The sequence below is a fragment of the Fusarium keratoplasticum genome, chromosome 12 (assembly GCF_025433545.1).
Source record: "Fusarium keratoplasticum isolate Fu6.1 chromosome 12, whole genome shotgun sequence".
NCBI lineage: Eukaryota > Fungi > Ascomycota > Sordariomycetes > Hypocreales > Nectriaceae > Fusarium > Fusarium keratoplasticum.
Genome location: NC_070540.1, coordinates 1,767,575 through 1,791,484, shown reverse-complemented (window position 1 = coordinate 1,791,484; position 23,910 = coordinate 1,767,575). Strand labels below are relative to the sequence as shown.

At 49.6% G+C, this 23,910-nt stretch overlaps 7 protein-coding genes across 7 annotated transcripts; 3 read left to right on the top strand and 4 right to left on the bottom strand.

Annotated features, from left to right (window-relative positions):
- Positions 1–91: 91 nt before the first annotated feature.
- On the bottom strand, positions 92–1,420 carry NCS57_01419700 (HET domain-containing protein; the record flags this gene model as incomplete). The annotated part of the gene is made up of 1 exon (XM_053063809.1): positions 92–1,420. The coding sequence occupies one exon, from the start codon at positions 1,418–1,420 to the stop codon at positions 92–94; it is 1,329 nt and encodes a 442-aa protein (XP_052907142.1).
- A 1,853-nt stretch (positions 1,421–3,273) lies between these two features.
- On the top strand, positions 3,274–5,379 carry NCS57_01419600 (uncharacterized protein; the record flags this gene model as incomplete). The annotated part of the gene is made up of 2 exons (XM_053063808.1): positions 3,274–4,944; positions 5,194–5,379. 2 exons carry the CDS (start codon positions 3,274–3,276, stop codon positions 5,377–5,379), a joined length of 1,857 nt encoding a protein of 618 aa, XP_052907141.1.
- Positions 5,380–6,940: 1,561 nt separating this feature from the next.
- On the top strand, positions 6,941–8,080 carry NCS57_01419500 (HET domain-containing protein; the record flags this gene model as incomplete). The annotated part of the gene is made up of 1 exon (XM_053063807.1): positions 6,941–8,080. The coding sequence occupies one exon, from the start codon at positions 6,941–6,943 to the stop codon at positions 8,078–8,080; it is 1,140 nt and encodes a 379-aa protein (XP_052907140.1).
- A 405-nt stretch (positions 8,081–8,485) lies between these two features.
- Positions 8,486–9,956, bottom strand: NCS57_01419400 (uncharacterized protein; the record flags this gene model as incomplete). Its single annotated transcript, XM_053063806.1, has 5 exons — positions 8,486–9,014; positions 9,077–9,321; positions 9,386–9,612; positions 9,670–9,709; positions 9,774–9,956. The coding sequence occupies 5 exons, from the start codon at positions 9,954–9,956 to the stop codon at positions 8,486–8,488; spliced, it is 1,224 nt and encodes a 407-aa protein (XP_052907139.1).
- A 5,705-nt stretch (positions 9,957–15,661) lies between these two features.
- Positions 15,662–17,614, bottom strand: NCS57_01419300 (uncharacterized protein; the record flags this gene model as incomplete). Its single annotated transcript, XM_053063805.1, has 1 exon — positions 15,662–17,614. The coding sequence occupies one exon, from the start codon at positions 17,612–17,614 to the stop codon at positions 15,662–15,664; it is 1,953 nt and encodes a 650-aa protein (XP_052907138.1).
- A 1,569-nt stretch (positions 17,615–19,183) lies between these two features.
- NCS57_01419200 (Cysteine dioxygenase) lies at positions 19,184–20,867 on the top strand (the record flags this gene model as incomplete). The annotated part of the gene is made up of 3 exons (XM_053063804.1): positions 19,184–19,870; positions 19,928–20,269; positions 20,325–20,867. The coding sequence occupies exons 1-3, from the start codon at positions 19,202–19,204 to the stop codon at positions 20,865–20,867; spliced, it is 1,554 nt and encodes a 517-aa protein (XP_052907137.1). The 5' UTR covers positions 19,184–19,201.
- A 324-nt stretch (positions 20,868–21,191) lies between these two features.
- NCS57_01419100 (Zn(2)-C6 fungal-type domain-containing protein) lies at positions 21,192–23,801 on the bottom strand (the record flags this gene model as incomplete). The annotated part of the gene is made up of 7 exons (XM_053063803.1): positions 21,192–21,899; positions 21,995–22,432; positions 22,498–22,793; positions 22,847–23,331; positions 23,389–23,507; positions 23,561–23,584; positions 23,652–23,801. The coding sequence occupies 7 exons, from the start codon at positions 23,799–23,801 to the stop codon at positions 21,192–21,194; spliced, it is 2,220 nt and encodes a 739-aa protein (XP_052907136.1).
- Positions 23,802–23,910: the final 109 nt, after the last annotated feature.

The window sequence follows — 23,910 nt, the reverse complement described above, 5'->3', positions numbered from 1 at the left end:
CAAATATTCCCAACGGCAAGGGTATGAAGGAAATATGTTGGGTCAGTTACCACGAAAGATTAGCCAATGCCAAGAGCGCCAAAGACTGGAACTAAACGAGAACAATATCCTCCTCTTTACTTTCATTGATGCGAAAAGGCGTGGGGACCTGGATCTTCCCGTCCGCGCTGTTGGAATACAAAAAGGCGCCAATCCGTCTCCAACGCTCCTCTCCCCCAGGACCTCCAGCAGCTGGCACCACCACCAGCCCTGCATAATTCCACTGCGTCTCAACGTTCTCATCACGGTCATCCTCCTGCGTAATAGGTATCTGATATTCCTTGATCGTCTTTCCGCCACTTCTGGATGCCGTGAATATGGACAAAACCATGACCGAGTCAGTCGGAAGCTGAGCGCCTGGTAGGACGGAGCCGTCGTCGTGGGAATAGGACATGGAGTGCTTCGGCCCTAGCCTTCCGCAGTCTTGGAAGGGATGCTTTCCGTTTGAGGACAGCCTGATTTCATTTCCAACCCACTCCATTTTGCTGGCAACCTTCCGCGTTCTGAGTACCAACCTCATCCCTTCAAACTTGTGAAACAGGGCTTCTGGACCGTGAGGATGATGCCAGGATAGTACTTGAGCTTTATAGACGACAAACCGACATTCCATGGCCATCGACGTGCAAATCGAGAAGCCAACTGAATCGGTAGCTAAGCGTGACTCCTGAGGGAGAGTAGCGATTGAGAACCAAGACCAGGATGGGGCTGCTAGCTTTTGCTGCTCGGCCAGTTTCCTATTCGTCTCGTGTGAGAGAGCTTCGGGTCGACGAACAATCCAGAGAAGTTCAAATTCTGCAAATTCTTTCCAGATCCCAGCGAGATACGTCATGTTTGTCTGCCCTTGGATCGCTCTGGCGATACCCGCAAAGGCGATAGCCCTATCTGTCTCGTAAGTCAGGCTCTCAGTGCGATAGTCCTTGACTAGACGAGTCCATTGAGCCTCAAAGTCACCTGGGAAGTCCCTTGTTCCCACGCCAGATGCGGCGAAGAGAGCGTGTGTCTGCATTTTCGATTCTGGGTTGCGCTTGGCCTGGCCGTACAACTCGTCGTCAAAGGCCTCGCAGCACTCCCATATCAGTCGAGAATGTCCATAGTAGATGTTCCGTGGGCAAAGAAGCCGCTCTTGAAAAACCCACGCCCGTGATAGTATGGGCCATTCTTCTTTATGCGATGTTGGCGACCAGTACTCTCTTAAGAACCCTGGAGAGTATTGAACCACCAGCTCAGCGGGACCTGGAGCATTTTTTGAGGTCTGAGGAGGTGATAGACGCAGCTTGCAAGGAAGATCGACTCTTGGATCTCGTAGATGCTGTCCTCGATCACTTGACGGGGGGCAAACATACGAAATGTTGCAGCTTGTGCGTCCGTACACACTGGCCATCTTCACAGCCTCTCTCTCCCAGTCCTCTGAAGAGTCCTGTATGATGCAAAGTGAGTCAATCCATATATATCGGAACCCCAACGCCCTGGCAACTCGGATCGCATCTAGGTACTTTCCAGGTAGCTGGTCATCTGGTATCCGGACTTTGAACTCCTCCAAGGAGGCTTACTTAAGACGAAGGCACGCCGTAGGGTCTGGCCCCCACATGTGACTGAGTGTTACGTACTCAAAGTCTGGTATGTCTTGAACCGAGCACTCTAGTCTGACTTTCGAGTCATGGATATCAAGAACCCGCGAGGGCCGCTGGTTCTGTGGAGCAACTAGGTCAGAAAATTTGCGACAGTTGCTGTGGTGGTTGGAGCAATTGTGAAACCAAGATCTGATCTGTTCTAGCTTTGAGTCGTGCTTTGATGAGACCGAGTTACTTGACATGCTGAGAGTTGCTGGGTTTAACTTTGGGGCTAGGAATCACTGTTAGGGCTGACTGATTCGACGAGATTCCTTGAGCCAACTCACAATTGGAAGGGCATATGTAAATATTGACGTCTCCAGAGCCTCTCATCTTATTATTGGATTCCTTGCCAGTGCGTCTATTGCCTCGCAGAGCTGGGATATCCATCACAATCACCCCTTCATCACCGCTAAGCTTCACGATCAGCATTTGAGGTCTCTATAAGAACCAGTGAACTTTTACATGGCAGGCGGAACGACTTTCCACCAGCGGACCCGGAGGCTTTGCGGCTCATCCCACATTCTGCGTTCAATCTCCCAATTTCTCGCCGTGAGTTGCACCTCGATCATGTCGCCAGAAGCAAGAGACATGTCTGTTGAACATAGCAGATGACCTCCTGCGCGATCCCATACCAGGGCGCAGAAATGACAGCCACCGAGGTAGCCTGCCCGAAGCTGGTCCACGGAGCAGAGGGGCGTCGTCTCAGACGTTGAGAATCTAATTTCGCTGCCCCGTGACATCTTTTGTAGAAGAACAGAATGATGGACGAAGTCTTGGCAAGTAAGGCAAAGCTGGTGGAGCGTCAGGACCGTGTCTTCTGCTACCGTGTGCTCATATCGCGGTTGGGGATTGGTGGGGGTCATTGTTGTTCGATTACGTGTCGAGATGTGGAATCATACATACAAGAATGTCTTGGAAGCGCCAAATGCATGGACGGATTGTAGAGAGACCACATGTGAAGGAGTAAAAGTCTGGGGCTGAGGCTGACAGACGACTAACGAAAGCCAGTCAGGTGACTTTATGGGGGAGAGGTGCTGATGATTTGCAAGGCGTTGCCCTGAAGTCCTTCCATCTGAAATACCCTTGGTGTGTTGAGTACATAGAATAGCCTTATACGTCCTCCTTTTGTTGCGCCATTCCAAACCGCCCATACAGCTTTTCATTCACTTATGCCAGAACTCCTGCTAGGTTTGTTAGACTCAACTCCATATCCGATTGACTTTTTCCCTTCCTTCTCGGCTAAACGGCATCATATCACTACTGTAATAACTGATTTTCCTTGTTTGTCTTCGTTTATCCTCTTTTGTCTCTATTTTAGGCGCTAAAATGTCTTCCCCGCAACTTCAACGTCTCGGGAAGTGAGTCGGCATCTTGCTCGGGATGTTGGTCTAGGGTGTGATGACATGTCCGTTGGACTTCTCCACCCCGTGCTACCACCTTAAACCCAGGCCCTCCTTTTTTGTTGACAGGTCCCATCTCACTTTTATTGTTGACATGCACTACCAAGTTTGCTCGTAACTCAATCTCTACACGGTTGGGGATTCGGATTATAAATATTAACGCCGAACGCGCTCTTGTTGACCGACGTCAGCAATTAAGCAAGCTGACGATCGATACGAAAATGTCGTTAACATGCACTACCCCTGTTCTTTCTACCCAGATATCCTCTCCTTCGACCGCTTTCGTGCCACTTCCTCCCAAAGACGTCGTTCTCAGCCTCAGAACAGGCAGGATACGAAATCTCGGAACCGCCAAGATCCGCTCTGCCATCAACAAGCACCCACGAGACGGAAAAATCTTACTCACCACCTTAGGATTCGACGGGGATGAGCAAGCTCATGATACGCACGGAGGTCCAGATAAAGCGGTTATGCAGTACTGCTCCCGCCATTACGAAACGTGGAATGAGGAAGCCCCTGGCCGAGCGCATCTATTTCAAATCGGAGGATTCGGAGAGAACATTTCGTCGGCGCACATGAGCGAAGACAATGTCTGCATCGGCGACACATTTCGTCTTGGAAGCGAGGTCATTCTCCAGGTCTCGCTACCTCGCCAGCCGTGTTTCAAGCTCAACCACCGGTTTCAGTACAAGAAAGCCTCCAGCTCGTCTCAAAACAGCGGACGGACTGGATGGTACTACCGCGTCATAAAACCTGGGCATGTCGAGGTAGGCGACGAGTTGAAACTGGAAAAGCGCATCAACCCAACATGGTCCGTTTCTCGAGTCCAGAACATCTTGTACCATGACACAGGTAACAGAGAGGCGCTTCTCGAGCTCTGTCAGCTTCCAGGACTTGCAGAGGAGCTTGTCCGCCTCTTTACATCACGGCTCACAAAAGGGGTTGAAGACATGAGTGGCCGCCTAGGCGCTATTCCCATGGAGTGGAGACCATTCAAACTTATCGAAAAGACAACCTTGACGCCGAGGATCTGCAAATTCGTCTTTGCTGAGGTGGACAAGGATCCAAACCAAGATGTTTCTCTACCCCCGTTTCCTCATGTGCGGCTCAAGTTTGGACCCGACTTTTGCTACACCCGAGCGTATTCGGTTGTGTCAGGCGACTTTGGCAAATTTGAGCTCGGCATAGCAAGAGCAGATAATTCTCGGGGAGGGTCTCGTTTCTTGCATCAAGAAGCCAAGGTTGGTGATGTTTTTGAGGTGGCAAGTGGTAAATCATCATCAAAACTCGACTCCACGCAGGACCCTCGGGCAACAAAGCACATCTTAATCATTGGCGGCATCGGAGTTACTGCTTTCATGTTGACGATCAAGTCACTTTTGGATGCCTCGGCTTCGTTGGAAATACACTACGCCGTACGCAGCCGTCGCGACGCCGCCTATCTGGATCAGCTACCTAGCCACTGCACAACGGTGTATGCCAAAGACGAGGGTCGACGACTTAATCTCGATACCATCATTCCTACACGGAATGGAAGCGACTCACCCGTCAGGATTTATTCATGCGGGCCAAGTTCATTGCTTAGAGATCTGAAGAATCGCACAACGGCGATGGGCTACCCAAGCTCAATCCTACACTTGGAATCATTCGACGGGCCTGAAGAAGGTCCCATGGAACCATTCGAAGTTCAACTTCAGTCAACCAAGCAAATCTTGCCCGTGCCAGCCAAAAAGTCATTACTGGACGTCCTGAAAGAGGCAGGCTTGGACGTCGAATCATCATGCAATGTTGGAAATTGCGGAACATGTATGGTAGACCTGGCCAAAGGAGAGGTTGACCATCGAGGAGTTGCGCTTGATGACGAGCAGAAGAAGAGCTTCATGCTGAGCTGTGTGAGTCGTGGAAGAGGCAGAATCGTTATCGACTGTTAATAGATCCGGAGTAGTTTTAGCGTCCCCGATATCTGGAAATCTTTACCTTTTTGGGAAGGCGTCCAGGATGTCAACAAAAAACGAGAGTTGAGCGGGTCCTTGCGTCAACATTTATTTCCTCCAATCCTCAGATCTCACCCTCGTCCACGTTTTCCCTTCTGACCAAAATTTCCCTTCTTCCGAGCGCGATGGCTAAGCGCGGACGACCAGCTCTCCAACTTTCAGTTAGCGAGAGACTCGAACGAAGACGAGCACAGCTTGCTCGCTCTCAACGCAAATCGAGAGCGCGAAGACGAGACCCTGGAGGTTGTTGCTCCTCGAGTTCTCTACCATCTTCACCACGCCAATGCGCTTCTCCACATGAGACTTCGTCATCTTCCTCAGAAGATCCCATAACCAGCATCGCACCCCCTATAGCGAGTACATGGCAACAGCCCGGCGCTGAATCTCTAGCCATGAATCCACAGCCTCCTGAATCTCATCGAGACGACTTCTCGTGGACGGAGGCTGTTCTTGATAACTCACCGGCAAGTCCCGATTTAAATATCCTGGAAAGATCAGAGGCTCATCCTTTAAGCAGAGTACTAGAGGCGGCCCAGTACGAGCATCACACGCCCCTTGAGCTCGACGCAACGGATGACTCAGTCTTTCTTCCAAACTTAGACGACTATGGAGATTCGTTAGCCACAACGAGCACCCCAGGTTGCTCGCTATTAGGATCAGATAGCGTATTTCCCGACATGCTCAACAACAGTTCCTGTACACCAGCCACTCCCTGCACGAGCGCCAAGGAAGCCACACTCTTACCTTGGTCGGTCCCCGGAGGGAATTTGCCCGACTCATTGCTGTATCCGATGCCGGTTTTGGACCCCTCCTTTACTGCTACCGAGGGTGAATACAACCACTTCGGCCCCGAGCACAGCTACCAAACGACGCAAGAATCCCACACAGGCAACCTTATCAGCGATGATCGGGCGGCTCAGGCTCCCATTCCGACATCAGATGGTTTAGCCATTGATGTTGGTTTATCGTCCGGGCAGGAATGGGACACTATACTGCAACCCACTGCGTATCCCTTGACCATGCGAAGAGGCTTTGACGACTGTCGTACTGTTCGGCTCATCCTTACATTTACTGTTTGATGAGGTCAGTTTTCAAGCCACAGTAGATTCGCTACATTCCTTGCTCACTTCTGGTTTATAAACAGGCAATACTCTTCGATTTGGTTAATACCGCATGGATTCAGATTTTTCAATAACGTCTCCGTCATACACAGGATCAAAGAACACACAAAGAGACACACACCAGTATCAAAACCCGATGCTGTAAAACATGCAAGACGGCATGAATGCCAAGCATGGGATGGATGGGGGGGTCTATCTAAGACGTGTAGGCGGTCACAGCATACTTCTAGGGTGTATAAGCCTGCATTTTGATACACCCAGGATCGTTATATGCATGTTTGGCACTCCTGCATGACTACTCCGCAACCATACCATTAGGCACCAAATGTACATTTCGCCTCAGCCTGCCGGCCTAAGTCTAATTCATATTTCTCTCAAATGTTCCAAGCGTATAGCTATCAACAATGGCAACGTGTACTTGCTCAACCCCCGAGGGGCCAATCTCGCTGATCCAGCGGCCAAGTCCCCTGCCCGAGACGACGAGTGAGCATCTTTGTGCCCAATGCGCCTCTCTCGACCTCAACGCCTTACTACAATTAAGGCACCCAGAGGATAGCCGACTGTGGTTGAGGAGCACAATGGGCTCTGCCTGTCCTCTGTGCCGGTTTCTGGCAACAGTAGCATCTGCCAGACATCCATCTCCATCGCCAGGCCTGGACACCGAGATTAGGTACTATCTGGGGGCTCGACCTTTTCCCAAAGGCTTCAGTCATTTGCCCATAAGGGATGTGCAAGACAAGTCTATATATGACTTCAATGTTCTTGGAGTCTACATGACTTATTCCATTCTCCCCGAAGCCTGCATCCTGCCGGTTGATTGCAACTTGCAACACCCCAAGCTGCCTGCTATCCGCCAAATCGACGCTGCGTCGATTGACTTTGCCATCTTGCGAAACTGGCTTCTTCACTGCCAGACTCATCACTCAGCGACATGTGGACCTTTAGATCAAGCCCTCCTGCAGGAGATCACTGGCTTGAAGTTGATAGACTGTCAAACAAGACAAGTCGTAGAAGCACCTAGGGACGCTACCTATGTGGCTCTTAGCTACGTATGGGGCAAGACCCATGCTGCCGAAGCGACAGTCTTGAGCCTGTCCTCTTTGTCAGAAACTGTGCCAAGAACCATCGAGGACGCGATACAAGTGGTACTACAACTCAATCTTAAATACCTATGGGTAGATAAGTATTGTATCAACCAGTCTAACGATATCGAGTTGGCACAGCAAATTTCCATCATGGACATGATCTATAACGCTGCGTTCTGCACTATCGTGGCAGCCTGCGGAGAGGATGCTTCTTTTGGCCTGCCTGGAGTTGGTTTAACAGCGAGATCAGAACAACCGGCAATCTGTCTGAACGGCCAAGTTTGGGTGTCAAGCCTTAGGGACCCTGCGCCGGCGATCAAGACGTCGACATGGGCCAACCGAGGCTGGACCTACCAAGAAGGGCTGTTTTCTAGGCGGCGTTTCATATTTACTGAGGAACAGGTCTATTTCGAGTGCAACAGAACCAGGTGTCTGGAGACAGTCAGCTATGACCTTTACTATCAGTCGAACACTACGTACTACGGTCCTGGCGGGATATTCCATGGCAGTTTCGGGTATGGAGAGGACGGTAAACTCCGTTGGCACATCTTGGCATATAGCAAACGGTCATTGTCGTTCCAGAACGACATTATAAACGCTCTCGGTTGTGTTTTTCGGCTATATTCGCACATGTCCGTTCCGACGCATCACTATTGGGGTGTTCCCATACACTACGACTCGGACTGGCACTCTCTCTGGCCAGCCAAGAGTGCCGTGATCGAGCCGGACACTTTCCACCGGTTTGAGGGTGAGATCGACGCTACCTTTGCCCGCGGCCTCTGCTGGCAACTAGAGGTCGACCATCCCTTGGCAAGAGCTAAAGACTGAAGGTAACGCCTCTAGAGGGCACAAATACGTGGCCTTGAAAGACCTGCTACGTTGGAACCCTACAAATCGATTTACCAATGCGCTCTTGAAGGCAGGCCTGGCCAGCTGTTTCTTGCTCTACACTATCTGCGTACGGAAGGCCATCTGGTCCACCCAGGTAAGGCCGTCCGCCAGCACAGCCCTCCCCCAGAAACCCCTCGCTCCCCAGGACTGAACCGATCCGCTTGTTCTCAATCAGCTCCTCGCGTTGAAAGAGTTGTGGGGTTACCACAAGGCCCGAGAATCCACGAAAGCTAGGGCAGGTGCTGTCTGAAAGGAGCCAGAAAAATATATATAGGTACATATTACATTAACATTTATTCCATTGCAAACCATCCAGGATTGAATTCTACACGCCGTCAGTGATCACACTCGCTCTCGTCTTCCCTCGTCGGCCCTGGCCATCTGATCCATCTCCAAATCGTGGCTTCCGTGATCCCGCCACAAATCTGACTCGTTGTCCGTCAATGACGAAAACGGATGCGCATCACCTTGGTACTTAGAGGGAGCGAGTACAATCGAGGTTGAGCTGCCAGCATCGTCGTTGGGCGTATTCAGCCACACAGCCCTGTCGCGCCCGCGAGGATCTCCAGAACCGCCAATAGTCATAATTCCCGACAGACCTTGACTTCCCCCGTAGGCTTTTGGCGTGCTATGTTGAGCTGCGCCGTATATGGCTAGGTTCAATATAGGTTTCAAGGACGGAAGACAAGCTAAGAGATAAATCAGGGCGACATTCTCGGGCGGGTGCTTGCCCGACTTACCGCAGACGGTCCCAACGTTGACCTCGATTCCGGTCCACATCATCTCTTCGCTAAACATCCAGGTGACATCTATGTCGGTGAAGTCGAGCGAAACCACGTAGTACAGCCGGACGAAAGACACGGCGGTAACACTGGCCCGAGGGATCGAAATTAGCCTCAATCAAGGAAATCCCAATATTAATGTCGTGCTTACAATAGACCGAGGCCAAAGATGCCCAAGACTGCCATCTTCTGCGCGTTGCGCAGTTGTAGGCTCCAGATTCCCGGGACAGGAACGAGAAGCAACAGTATATCGGTGATGATGTTCGGTATTGCATTGGCAATAAAGAACATCCTGACATCAACTGGGCATTTGTATGTCATGTCACTACCGCCGTTGGGGTCGAACCTAAGCCAAAAGGCCGACACGGGCATGCATTGGAAAGTCGAAACGAGAATCTAGACATCCGATCAGCATACTGAGAACGGAAAGCCGGCCAAGGAATAGCAGTAGGGGACATACAACGGCGATACCCCAAGATGAAATAATGCCAAATAAAATCCAGATTGGTAATCGAGTTGAGCCCACCGAGCCGAAAATCCGCCAGTAAAAAGCAAGTATGGACCACTTGACCAAGACAATACTCATAGTATACACGTACTCGGCGATAAACAAGCCGTGAAAGTAAACCATGAGTCCGTCCAGCGGTGCAGCCCAGATATGCTTGCCAAAGCCACCGCGAGTAGTCACTGGGTGAACGGTCAATATTTGCTATCAATATCGGATTACGGCGTCAAACAGCTCACTGTAGCAGGTCATGTCAAACATGAACGCGGCAGAGAATAGCTGCATTTATGCCCCCTATTAGCCATGGAACCGGGAAAGCTTTTTGCAGGAGGGAGAAAAATACCAGCGAAGCGATAATGAGCCAGTCATCCCACCAGAGCCGGCTCTGAGAAAGTCTTCGGGATATGATGCGCAGACAGACACTAGCAGCCCCGAAAACCCAGGTCAGGACAAAGCCAGAGACGAGGGCCGGGACTTTGGTCTCTTCGAAGTCGAGACCTGGAGCCGCATCCGGGAGAGAACCCATCTTTGATCTTGGGAAGATTTTCGAAACAGCATTGGTGATTGAGGAGACAGGTGGTGGTCTCAACAATATTGCAGTCGCACCAACAATACTTATTTTAAGTTATCGGCCGGTTAACCAGTTGTCGGAAGGGTTGGGATCGACAATACCTTTCTCAGGGGTTCACAATGCAACCAGCCGAGGCGAGTCATGGATTGCCCATTCGTTCATGTAGCGCAAGCCCCAAGACAGGCCCAGAGTTTAAGCCACCTACTCTTAAACAGCGGCAGGGACCACTCTATCTTCTTCGCAGACAAGGAGCATATCGTGCCAAGTCTCGTAGTCAACCGCACCAGTCCAGGCGCGCACGTACCAGGCAGCTGTGTTGATGTCGGGTGGTGATGTCAATGATGTGTAAAAAAAAAAAAAAAAAAAAAACCGTCTTCTTTGTTATCGTGGAAGCAGCGTGCCATTAAGGAGCAAGATGCAGCGAGAGCAGAGTAGTATTCGTGCGTGAGAGCTGCAACCCCTCTTGCAGATCTGCAGGTAGATCATGGTTCAGACCTCACCTCAGTTGTGTGCGCACGGGCCCTGTTGTCTATGATCGAGACTTTAGCCGCGGTCCTGTAGTACGTTATGTGCCAGGGGATGTGGCGCTAGCGTTTGGCAGTCCCTGGCCAGTCCCGGCGCTTCTTGCTACCTAAACGAGCATCGAGGGAAGCCAGTTTCACGGAGAAGCCTGAGAATACCCTAGCCCATGGCGTTTTAAATGCCGCGAGGTACTCCGTACAGGAATATGACGATTCCTCCCACCTTGGCCTCCTTCTATCGATGCTCGTAGCCAAGGCCCGTGAATGGCGTTTGCACCAACCAGGCCTTTATACCAGTGGGCGACTAGAATAACCTGCCAGGTGGGTCGAAGAAATCATCGCCGCTCTCCCCATACAATTTTGGTGCCAGTACCGGCGGTGTTTTTTTTTCGACCAACCTGCCTGCTTGCCTTGATCGGCGAAGGCCTCCAGATCGTCGCGCATCGCTATAGCGTCGTTTGGGGATCCTTTCGTGGGCGGCCCGGCACTGGTCGACGGGTACGGAACGGCACTAGTCTCTTGAACCCTGGCTTCCAAGCCGTCGCGAACAAGTCGGAACGAGTCCGGGGAATGCCGTGCACAGGTGCGAAAACGATAGTGGCTTGCGAGTGATGGATATGAGATCAGATGATGAGGCGTACGTGGCAGGCGGCTAGAATTGGATGCCCCTCATGCGGGTGGGCATCCACTGCTGATACCTGTGAATTTAGCTTTTATCTAGTCCGAAAACGATTTAGTCTAGGTGACTGTGCCTCTTGTCGCTTAATTTCAAGAACGCAGGGAAATGAGTAGCTGAAGGTTCGTCCCATCCGTAAGAGGTCGTTAACAACCTGAAATACGATCCATCACATGTCGCCTACACAATAGCTAGGGTACCGCTCTTTGCGGGCGTAAGTCTCACCCCTTGGACTTCATTACCTTGCTTCACACTCACATACACACTTCATCGCCTGTGCTCTCCTCTCCACTGCCTCTTTCCCCTCGGCTTCGCTTCCCTGTAATTATCTCTCTACTCTCTACGTCACTTTTCGGGCCATCCATACTCCATTCCCCACTGCCACCTGCGTTCGATATTCCTCCACCGGCGAGTCATGATGCCGCCGGTGCCCAACTTTAATAATAGATGGATAGATATATAATCGAAACGGTTGCCGAAAATTATCACAGCCTCGGACTCGGCAGAATAGTTTAACGGCTATGTAGTGAACGGGGGCAAGCCCATATTACATGAAGTCACGTGATATTGGGTAGGCGCTCTGACCCACACTTACCCGGGGGCCAGAGTTATAAGGCTGCCCCCCCTCCTGCCGGAGAGGGGTGACGAAACCCGTACATAACTCTTTTATACCACAATTCGGCTGTTCCTCCAACCCGTGGCTGTGTGAAGATCTCAACCTCATCCTCATCCATTGACTCATCGTCGGGTAAAGGAGGCAACTCTGGCGATGACTGTACCAAGAGAAAATCACCCGGTGAGGAAGAAAGATCCTGAACTACAATGACGTCGTCGGCACCGGCGGCAGCCTCTTAAACTCCTTATTCCAGTCATCATGAGCCCGGTCTGTTACTCTCTCGAATCTCGGCGAAGGAGAGGGCACTGTTTGTTGGATTCGGCACCCGGCGAAGTGTATGCGTTCGCAGGGTATGAATACGAATGCGTTCCCGTTGGGGACTAACAAGCCTCTGATGTGATAACTTGGCGACGATAGCGTAGTCCAAGGCGGCTTCGGCATGCTCGATTTTGGCCCTGGTAGGGATACTGAAGTCGGTGAACTTATGACGGATAGAGGCGAGGTCTTTCTTTACTTTTCTCGGCGTAACTAGATGGATTAGCTTAGGGAACATCGGCACCTCGATATCCTAAGCTTCTTACCGTAGCAGTGAGAGAGCTACTTCTCTATTCGGTCGCCATAATCCTGACTTCTGGAAGCCCGTGTAGATTTGACAGGACAGGAAGGCAGCTCGATACATACGATCCCACATATTAAGCAACTCAAAACGTGTCATCCTAAGTCCGCCGCCGATGATGAAGTCTGTAAGAGCGCTGCGTTGTTCCTTTTTGAGGTGCTGATAGACTCCAACGCCAAGAGGTTGTGTGAGGTGAGTCGTATGACTGGGGAGCTGGAAGGCGGTGGTATCGAATATCTTGCAGTACCAGAGAAAGTCAGGATCTTCATGAGCGGAAAACCCATCCATCAGAAGCAGTCTGTGCACCGGGCCCAACTTCCGAGTCATCTTGGATGCCCTGAAAGCGATGTCTTCGACCTAGGCAGTTCTTGTGAGATCGGCTTCATATCCGAACCAGGTTTCAATAGTCAAGCCGTCAAAATTACTGCTCCGAGAGAATGAATGACGGTTGAAGTGTTGTATCCGCTGTAACGCACGATGGTGGTTATTAAACCCGGTCTCCGTGTGCGTAAGGACGACTTCGTTATCGATGTTTGCAACGGCATATTCCTCGAGCAGCGACTTCGCCTGGAATATAAGGAATGAAGGAATAGCGAGCCCTGCGGCGCTGATGGCATCCACCGCTGCAAATGACTCCTTGTTGCCGGGCTGGAAGCTCACGGGTCGAGACTTCTTCCTCTTGCGTGTCACGGCCATGACATACCATGGGCGGGAAAACTCGGCAGAATAATTACCAAGGCAAGACCGAAAGGAACGGCACCCAGTCCCATACACTAGGACCGACAGGACCAAAGTTCAGTCCTCAGGGTCCTACCCCGGACCGACGGTATCACAACTCGGTCCCAAGAAACGCTTTAAGTATATAAAATACGATCATTTGCTCTCTCTTATGTACCAGCTACTTCAGCTATCAATACAACTTGGTTACACCCAATACCTTAAACACATTACCAGACATGACTTACACCCTCTTTGCTCAGACTATGCCCAGTACTCTCTGCCAACATAAACCCAGCACGACCGGTTTATCCTTTGGGAAACACACGATCGTCACAAGGCGGCTCTTGTAAATCCTATATATAACTAGTAATATAATAAAGTGTTAGATTCTTAGTAATTCCTGCTAATAACATTGAAGTAAAAAGAAAAGTAATTAACGTACATGATAAGCGAGTGCACCGGACAAGTAAGTGCACCAAAAATCTTAACCTTTAAAATAGGAATCACCAGAAAAACACAATAAGTCACCTAATTAATTAAAATTAATCGCTATATTCTTCTTTAGATATTTCCATAACTATCTGATATGTTCTTATATTATGTCCTATCTTTCCGCATCCTCCATAGCGCCTTTCCCTCGGTCTCGCTGACCCTCCTTGACCACTACCTCTCGACGATTCGCCCTCTACCTACCTATCTATACTAATCTAATTAATTGCTCTCCTTGCTTCCCCTACTGTCATTACTCCTCCTTTTTGTAATCAGGTCCTTTTTGCCCTCTGGCGTCGACTTAATAGGTTATTTGCTTATCGAAGGTCGCGGTTCTCTGCCCTTAATAAGGCATTCTTATATATTATTGCCTTTATTCCCTTAGAAAAAGACTTTAATACCTTTAGAATTAACTCTAGAGAGCTATTTTTATGCCTTTTGATTCGTCTATCGAGGTATTTAGACTAAGATTTAGCCTCAAGGACGGTCTTTGGCGTCTTTGAAACCTAAGTAGTAGAGGGGCTAGTCTCCTCCTCGACCGGCGTCGGGGTCCATAGCTGCATATTAAGCTTCGAAATCACGCTTTCCGCGTCAAGTGGAATAAGCCCGGCCCCTCTAAAAGCCGCCTTGATGTCTTTCTCCGTCATAGTGGCCTGGAATGCGGCGTAAAAGGCGGGAAAGAACTCGGTCTTAGAAACGTGGGTTATTAAGTATCGGATTAGATGCTTGATTTCTCGACCATATGCCTTCTTGAGTAGGCTAAAGTACCTGATATTAAGGGGCTAAAGTAGGTGAGACGAATAAGGCGGCATATAGAGTATAATAATCTTGTTTGCTTAGTAATATTTCTTAAACTCGAGAGAATAATAACTTTTATGATTATCGAGGATTAAAAGACGATAGCGATTAACTAATCGCGTCTTTATATACCGATTAAAGTGCTTTAGCTACTTAAGCCCTAGCTTATTATTAGTCTAGCTATTAGGAGACGTTATAATAGCCTAGTCGTCCGGGAGGTTATTATCTCGGTACTAATTAGCGAGGTGATATTAGCCTGCACTTATGATAAATGGCGGGATCGCTTAGCCTTTCGCATTGATCGCCTAGATAATAATAATCTATTCCCTATTTCTAGGCTATACTAATTTCAGTTTTTTATGTCTTTTAGAGCCTATAATGACTATTCCGCTTATAATAACGCCTATTAGAAAGCTAACCTTATTAAAGTTATAGATATCGGCAAGGTTAATATTATATTTAGTGATTATATTCTCTATGAGCTTAAACCACTTTTGAATCTCGGCTAAATCTTCGCATTTAGCCCTTTAGTAATTATATCTATGAAAAAAACGCGTCTTAAGTTTATCATATCGCTTAATAAAGTTAGAAGCCTAGCGCTTGCTGACGGGTGGCGCGTCGCGGTTAGCGAGTAGTCGGTTAGCTATTTCTTTTATACCACGTAGTCGCGGGGGAAACCCTCGCGAATCTAGGTCAAGAATAAACTAAACTATGATCTATTCCTCTAGATCGGATAATTTGCGTGATTTGGGAGTAATATCGCGCTGAGACTAAATGCCATTATGCTAACGACGCAAGGCATAATAGTCAACCTGATAGAGTCTTATAGTAGGTCGCAGCTTTAATTTTAGGTTATTTTGAAGGGCGTGAAGTATAAGAAGTAATCTAGCTTTTTTATTTGATTAAGGCATGTTTGGTTGTTGAGAATTAATTGATCAAATGGAAGTGATATAGGTTAAGGGATTTTTGGTGCACTCACTTGTCCGGTGTACTCGCTTATCATGTACATTATGGTATTCTGATGAATTTCTTAAGAACCCTAAAATACATAAATCTTTTCACCTTCTTAGATATCAATGGGGTCTACTGTATTGGCAAATCTTCTTCTATAGCTTAACAGAACCATTGTAATATGATCATTCCTCTATTATTTCTCAAACATTACGCATTACTGTTATTCCATGTTAATCCTTTGATTTACAACACAACCCCAAAACTGACAAGCTAACCCCACTTGAACTGTGCCATCCTCTCGTCACTATAATCCTCAAACCTCTCCCCATCCACAAACTGATAAATCGTGGCATCCTTGACCATCATAGTAAGCGCCATACAATCCACATTCGAAACCTTGCCCTGCTTATGCAGCCTCTTCAAGAGCTGAAGTAGCCTCTCATCAGCCTCCTTCATTTCCGGTGTCTCAAGCCAATTCTTATCACTATAAAAACTGGCCTCCTTATCTGGAAGAGGAACCACATTCATAGCTGCCACGATACTGCTTGGTTCCTGCTTGGGGTCCCGTACGACCATCAGACGAGTGTCGTTGTCTAATGTCTCTGTGCCGTCGGGGAGAATAGTAGGGAACGGACCCTCGTCCGAGACTTCGCAGTTGGGAAAGTTGACCTCGAGGATCATTCTTGCTGTCATTGGCCCAATAAGCATAGCCTGAGCTCTGAGCTCCTCGGGGGATTTTCTCATGGCCTTTTCTGTTGTGTACTGCTTGATGGCTTGGAACTGGCTCTCCGAGCCCATCAGCTCATGCTTCGGTCGAACTTCGACAGTCAAGTTGAAATCTCGTTCGAGACTCTTATCCATCATGGGATCTATAGTGGGCGAAGCTGCTGCGAGGCCTGCTGGTGTTCCTAGTTCGCTCGGAGGAGGGAGAGCTCTGGTATTGGCTGTAAGGCCAATGGGATCGCCGACAAATTTGAAGAGGGACTCATCAGTGCCCATGTACACACGAATAGTGCAGCGATCCAGGACACCCTTCGCATGTAGACGTTTGGCATACTCATGGACAGCCTTCTCACCAGCCTCCATCGTCGAGGTTTTGGCGTAGTCGCCAATCTTTGGCCAAGTGATACCCTTGTTGATACCGATGATCAAGGAAATTCTGACAATACCACCGGGCTCCTTGGTCGGATCAGCTTTCCTGACCAGCGTCACCGTATCAGACGGCTCAATCTCTGTACCCGGGAATGGAGGCGGTGTGGCCGTAAACGACACCTCTTCAACACTCTCTGTCATCTTTTCATAGACCCTTGTGACGAGCAATCTCGTCGGTTCATGATACATCTGTCCATTCGGGAGTCTGAGAGGCAATGGTCCTTCGTCCCAGACCGTACTTCCCTCCCAGCCATTACTGCAATCTCTCACGGTTTGTCTAAACCAATGCGGTGCAAAGAGTCCTCGGAAGGCATAGGGCGCCTTCTTGGTGTCTTTCACGATGCCGTTCATTGCTTGGATGAGCTCCTTTGGTCTATGGATGGGACGACGGTCGATGGTTGGTGGTTTTGGTGTGGCGTCGAAGCGGCAAGTGATAAGGTCTGCGCCGATGAAGATGTGGATGAGGGCGTGGCTGACGTTGGTGTCCTTTGCTCTCATGATGGCGACACGAGAGAGCATCTCGTGCTTTGCGCCTCTCATTTCGGGGCTGTCGAGCTCGGCGCCTGGGATGAGCCAAGGTTGTTGATCTTGGGTGTCTTTCTCAGTCATCTCAGTTTCGCTGGAAGTTGCTGGCTTGGTGGGTGGCTTCGCGATCATCAGAGCAAACGCATGAACAATCCCGCTATAGCACGCGTCAAGGACGAGGAAAGTGCTTGTAGGATGCTTGCACTTGTCATCGCCTGAACAAACACCTGCACCGGTACAAACATGTGTCTCTCCCATATCTTCAATCGTTCCAACATCGTCGCATTCAGGATACATCTCGGCGAGATGTCGACGAGCGCCATGGAACATAAATTCCTTGTACACCCTCAAGAAGTCATCGTGACGTCCAGCTTCAATCGCTTGCTTTTCATTCGCGCAGAACCACTCAGTCCAGGCTTCGTCCTGTTCCCATGTGACTTCAGGAAGGACGATACTACCGAGGTCTATTTCTTGTTGAGGTTGTTTCTTTGCTGGGCGAGGAGCTCGCGAGTCATCGCCGACTGGAGTTGAGGAACCACAACCCATGACGAAAATTGGGATAAACGAGAGACTTGAAATTTGAGATAATTGAAAGAACAATCTATGAAGCAAAAAGCCGGGCATTCTGCGATATATATCTAGCCTTGAATGACCTTCCATTTCTCTTACCGGGTGAGTCACTACGCCGCAGAGACCAGAAAAGGTAACGTAACGTCCGATGTTGGCTCAGCCCTGGCCGTATTTCAGTGCTTGTGCCCCAGCTTTGCCGCAAATCCTACAAGGGTTCAAGTCTAGAACCCCAATTTTCACCAATGAGCATGCACTCTGATCCATAAATAACACCGAATAAGCTCCATGCAACATTGAGGAGGAAAGGAATTCGTCTTGTTTAGGATGGTCAGACTGCCCTGTATTTGAATCTGCGCTTAGATAGAGCATGTTCGTTATCTGTCGGGGCTGTGCATTTCGAGCCCCTGACAACGCGACAGATGACGCCCACCGCTGACTTGTCGTCTTGTCTTTAATCCAACATACAACTAAATGATTGGATTTCAATGCATTGATCGGGCCAGGCTCTTTTTTATGGACGAGCTTGCCGTGCCAGCTCCGTAGATGTTCAAGATGCTGTCATGCTTGGTGTCTGTCCGCCTACCCTAGAGACGCCCAGATGATCGTCAAGATTTACTAACGTTTCTGATCACATCACTAAATAATTTAAGAAAAGAATAATTACATTCCTCCAAATATTTCGAGCTTCAAATCTTGCAGCTACCTTTTGCTTGGCTTGGCATGCTATTCCGAGTTATCATCCCGTGTCCAGAGTGTCCCATTGACACTTTCACGAGCTCTAAATCATATATATCAGATCTCCAACATGTAAAGCTACAAAACCAGTACCCAGCCGTCCGGAGCGCATTTACAGGCTCTAGTAAGACATGGAGCTCTGCCGAAAGTCCATGCGAGGCCTGATTCACTATAAGCCTCGGCTGCTGCTACCATACGACGATCGTGGGGACAGAAAGTTTGGCCAAAAACTGAGTAAATCAGAGCTGAATCGCCTTGTTAGAGCATCCTGAGACCGCGTTGTCTTTATTAACTACTTTCTGTTTAATTTTGACCACGCCTCTTCCGGCTCCAAAGAGCCTAACGCAGCTCTCGGTGTGTACAGAGCGTCAAGCCTTAGTGCGCCGAAGCTCCACGAAAAGCTCATTCCCTTCTGTAATATTTGATCTGTCACAATGTAGTGGGATGTCCAACTTGTGACTATTCAGACTTCTCGCACACCGCTCAAGCATGCCCAGCTTCTTTTGTAGTATAGATCAACTGCTCGCCGCGAGCTGTGATGAAACCCCCGTCGGATGGGGTCCAGACCGAGGTGGAGAGCTTTGACTATTGGCCACCTGCATGTCGGTGGCTAGCTGATAGCCTAGTCGCGGCCCGCCGCGTGCACATCTTTGTCTTGGATGACGAATGCAATGGCTGCGATAGGTGCAAGGGCCGCTCATCCAGCTTCGATAGTGTTAGTTTTATCAAAGCCAGCCTTGTAAAACAAAAGTATATATATTGAAGGATATCTTTGTGTTCTGCTATTACTCTTCAACCTTTTGCTGAAACCTGCACTGTATCATCGCCATGGCAGACCCCTCCCAATTCAGCGATCCTTTTTGGAGTCCTCCATCAGATCCTTCTTATGAGCTCGCAAAAGCCTCTGTCTCGTACAAAACTTCCTTGTGGAACCTTGTGCGCAATCGCTTTTCTCGCCTGGCCACACCAGACGTGGCCTCACCTAAAGGCGCGATCTCGCACACCAACTCTTCTGTGCCATCTTCGGATCAAACAGTCGGAGTTAATTTCAGGATCGGAGGACTTGGCACTATCTCTGTGAAATCCGAGCTGCCTGAACAGAACCTGACATTCACCATTCACCCTGAGAACCCCGACACGCAGCCCACTCTCAAGCTTGAAATCACCAGAGACAACTGCATTTTGAAGAAGCGGGAGAATGACTCTGATGTGTATAAGCACATTCCTGAATGTCCCAACTTTGACCCAGAGGAGAGGGACAGGTCCAAGTACTTCAACCAAGTGATGTTCCCTAAAGGCAAAGCATCTGCTCTTCTCGATGTGTCGTCATCGGACAAAACAACCTACTGGATCTCGGTGGACCGGAGCAATGCCCGGATTCGATATGGGCAACATCTTACCAACAACTCAATGACATTCATGGAGATTCTATTTGACCCAGAGAAGGCCGGCTGGATGGATCACCTTGCTTCAACCAAGGTATCCCGGGATAACGATGTGAGACACCGTACCTTATTAGCATTCACATGCAGGAAGCTAACCCGCTTTACTCAGTCCCTCCCTTCCAACGACGTCAACTTCAACGAGGCGCCAGTGACAACGGATTTCCCTCCCCTGGTGGTACCACAGGACCAGATCACGTTGAAGCAGCTCGAGGAGTCCTCAGCTATGACCTGGGCCAACCTGCCCGAAGGCTGCCAGAAGCTGTATCACAACATTTCTGGTCCCAACATCACAGTCCAGTCGCCCTCATTCCCTCAGCTGCCCGAGGCCATCGATCAGAGCTGCAGAGACCCCAACAAGGTGTGCGGTCAGATTCTGAAAAAGAAGGCGGAGAAGGGTGAGTTTAAGGACCCTCTAGAAACCTATCTCCGCATAACTGTCGGTGACAACCTGGTATGTCCTCGCAATATGCCATCCAATTACCTGCCTTTAGCTGACACCCAGGCAGGCCAACTCCCCCGGCATTCCTTATGTGATGGAAATCTGGCCCCCCGGCCACTCTTCGCCTATTCATCAGCACGGTAACGCCTCAGCCGTCATCAGAGTCCTGTACGGAAGCATCGACGTGACGTGGTTTGACGCTCTACAGACAAACCGCATGCCCAAAAAGATCAAAAACCCGGTTCGCCTATCAAAGGGCGACATGACATGGTTAGGAGAGAAACAGTACCAGATTCACCAGCTCAAAAACAACTCCGACAAGGTGTGCATCACCCTCCAGTGCTACCAGTTTGAGAAGCACGACATCATCCACGACGAGGCCTTTCACTGGATAGACAAGCACCTCCATCTCAACCGCTTTGTCCCCGACAGCGATATGGCTTACGGGCTGTTTGTCCAGAAGATGAAGGAGGAGTGGGAGGCGGAGAATCCGAAGGCCGCGGAGCACCGGATCAACTCAACACATTGGGTAGCGATTGCGGGCTTTTGCACCATTGCTTGCCTCTCTTACGCAAGGTACGGTAGCTTTCTTAAGAAGCTAGTCACCTGATGTTGTATGTATGCTTCTAGGAATAAGAGTAGTACTTTTACATCGCCAATGAGCATCCTCTTGACAGGTCTTGAGTCGATACGGTAACCTTCCCAGAGGTGGACATAAGATCGGCGGGCTTTGTATGCAGGAGCTGCAAGGTCTCGCCGACTAGGTATGGCGTTCTGCCCATGATACAACTTGGATAGGAAAGGCCGCGGTTAGAAAGGAGGTGGTCAATGGCGCTGTGCGGAGTTGGATGGATTCCAATATTGGGGGATGAGGGGACCCTTAATAATGACAACTGGTCCATGTACGTCCTTGTGCCTCAAGCCTTTCGCGGGTTTACCCATCTTCCAACAGCCTCATCATCTGTTGATTTTGATAAAACCAATCCCCCAACTCCACACTAGATAAATCCATCTCCACGCCAAACTCATCTGGCCTGTCATTCATACCATCTTGGGACGTATCTTTCGGCATATTTGACTGCTTTGCCTTGGCCAACGCAGAAGGGGACGCCTCGACAGTTTCCATCCCGAGTCCGGCCGCAGTAGTGCTGGCTGACGGGTGCTGCTGATACACTTTGGCCTTGGCCTCGATGTATTTCGCCGCAACATCGTACAAGGATCTGAATATCGGGAGTTGTTTATGACAGGCGGCCGAGTAGCGCGGAATAGCAGAAGCCAGTTCGAGTGCCCCAACAAAACGTGCTAGAAGTTGGAGGTCGGAGGACTCGCATGTCTCAACAATGTTGCAGAAGAGAATGTTGAAAGGTATGAAAGGTGAGAGCAAGAGCGAGGTGTTGATCCAGAAGTCAAGAATGAGATATTCGGATGCCTGGTTTGCGATCAGGGAGATGCAGGTGGCATGCTCTTGGAGGGCGATCCTCGCAGCGGAGATGCACTCCGGGCATGAGGAACTAGAAGTATCTTCCGGTGGTATGCTCTTGTAGATAGACGCCAATGTAGAGTAATCGCAGACTATGTTGGCGTGTCTGAGAAAGGCGAGCACCTTGGGTTCGATCAGCTGGCTCGGAGGTTCTGGGTGCATCTGCGACTTGTTAGTTAGAGTAGGGATAATTTACTTTATTACTGCCAGTCCACTAATGGAAGGCCAATATATAGAAGAACATATGGCATACTTACGTCAGAGACGGCCCTTGAAGCTATTCTTTGCTCTATTTTAGCAGACAAGACTTTTGCGCGGGACCTCCGAACAGAGACAGGCTGCACAAGAGCGCTGGGACTAAAAAGCTCGTCAAAGACAAGGCCAAATAGTCTGCATAGTTCTATGCCGTCCGGTAGACTGCTAAACCAGCCCGAGGAAGTCCTCTGCTCTCTCAATGGCTGAGGAATAGTAATGTCATGGTCCCGGATAGTAGAACATCTACCCAGACGAAGTGCGATGGACTTTTCTAGGCAGTAGAGCCCCCAGAAAAGACGATTCTTGTATTGTCTCTCCTCTACAACTTCAGAGTTCATGGCAGTACCACTATGCATGCCGATCGCTTGGGCAAGGAGTGAAGCTTTTGATACAAAGGCCCATCCGGCATTTGGCTTGTTCATCTGCAGGCAGTACATGGCCTATTCAATGGAGTATCAGTCAACATTCTTTTGAGTCACGTATCTTGGGGTTAACGCATACTTACCGCCACATACATTGCATGCACGTAATCCACCGTCGCAGGTGCATGAAACGAAAGGTTTGACAGGACAATCTCAAGGCTGTTCTCACAGACAGATGCTTGTGCAGCATAATCATGCTTTGTGCTGAGGTCTGTTGAGACGCCAGAACACTCATAAAACAGCCAATAGAGACCCAGGTGAACAAGAATCAACTCGGCATCGGTCATCGGTCCTGGAGAACATGCCTTGACCACGTACTCGGTGAAATGGCCAAGGGACTTGAATTGGAGAAGAATATGTGATTGGACTCTCCAATTCTCTGGATGTAGGTCAGCTATCGAATGCAGGCGCCGCACCTAATTTTGGACGGACCTTTAGCCAGCCTTAAGCAGGCCATGATTTTTCCAGTTGGGGGAAGCGGAAGATCTCTAATCGTGTAGCCTAGCGGGAGAGTCTTGGAGAAGGGGTTTGAGGCGTCGTACGAGTTGTTGCGCCGCTGTTGAGCTTCAACAATGTCACCCAACGACTTGAGTGCGGACGTCATCTCGGATGCAACAGGTGAGAATATGTCATGGGCCAGAACAGCTTGAAGGAATTTGGTAGCAAAGACGGCTTGGGAGAAGAGAGAAGGCTCGATTGCATCTGCCTCGGTCAGTTCCTGGTGACTCCCCCTTTGGTGCGCCTGGATGTTGATTCGGGGGGTTTGGGTCAACATAGATTGAGGCCAAGGGTTAGGGGGCGGGTGAGGGCTGGTTGTCGAGATGGTGTCACCGATGCCGGCATGGGCAGGGCTAAGACGACTCATAATTTCTGTCAAATCATCAATCTTTTGAGAAATCTCATCCATCCTGCTCTCGCTGGCAAGCTATGTTAGTGGTCGAGTGACTGAACTGGGAGGCACAGTTGAAACACACTAGACGCTCGAAATCATGACCCGCTGTCGCTTTGCCCTCTTCTTCTGGCCCAGGTCGTAGGTGCATTGTAACTTTGCCTTGATACAATGGGCACACGGATGGAGGCGATCGCATTTGATCTAGTGACAGGCATGTTAGTTACGACGTTGCTCCTAGGCGGGATCGGTCGAACTTTTCGTCTACGACAACGGTCACACTAAGAGGCTGTTAGTATTTGAGAGGATGCACAGAACAGGCATCATGGAGAAATCTTGGGGTAATACAGCTAGTCTTTCTGTTGCGGAAGGCTCATGGCCGTCTCTCCCGCCAGGTGGGCCCTGCTCCTCATCAACAAAGGGGCTGTCGCTGTCAACTTGGGTGGTGTCTTCAACGGTAGGGATACCGCCACTGTAGGCGGGGGTGAAGGTCGCCATTTCGCCACCAGTGGATCAACCAGTGGTACCAAGGATCCAATGTAGGCCTTTTCCCTCGATGACGGTCGTTGGAAATGAAGTAGAAGACCAGTGGCGCCTTGCCCAGAAG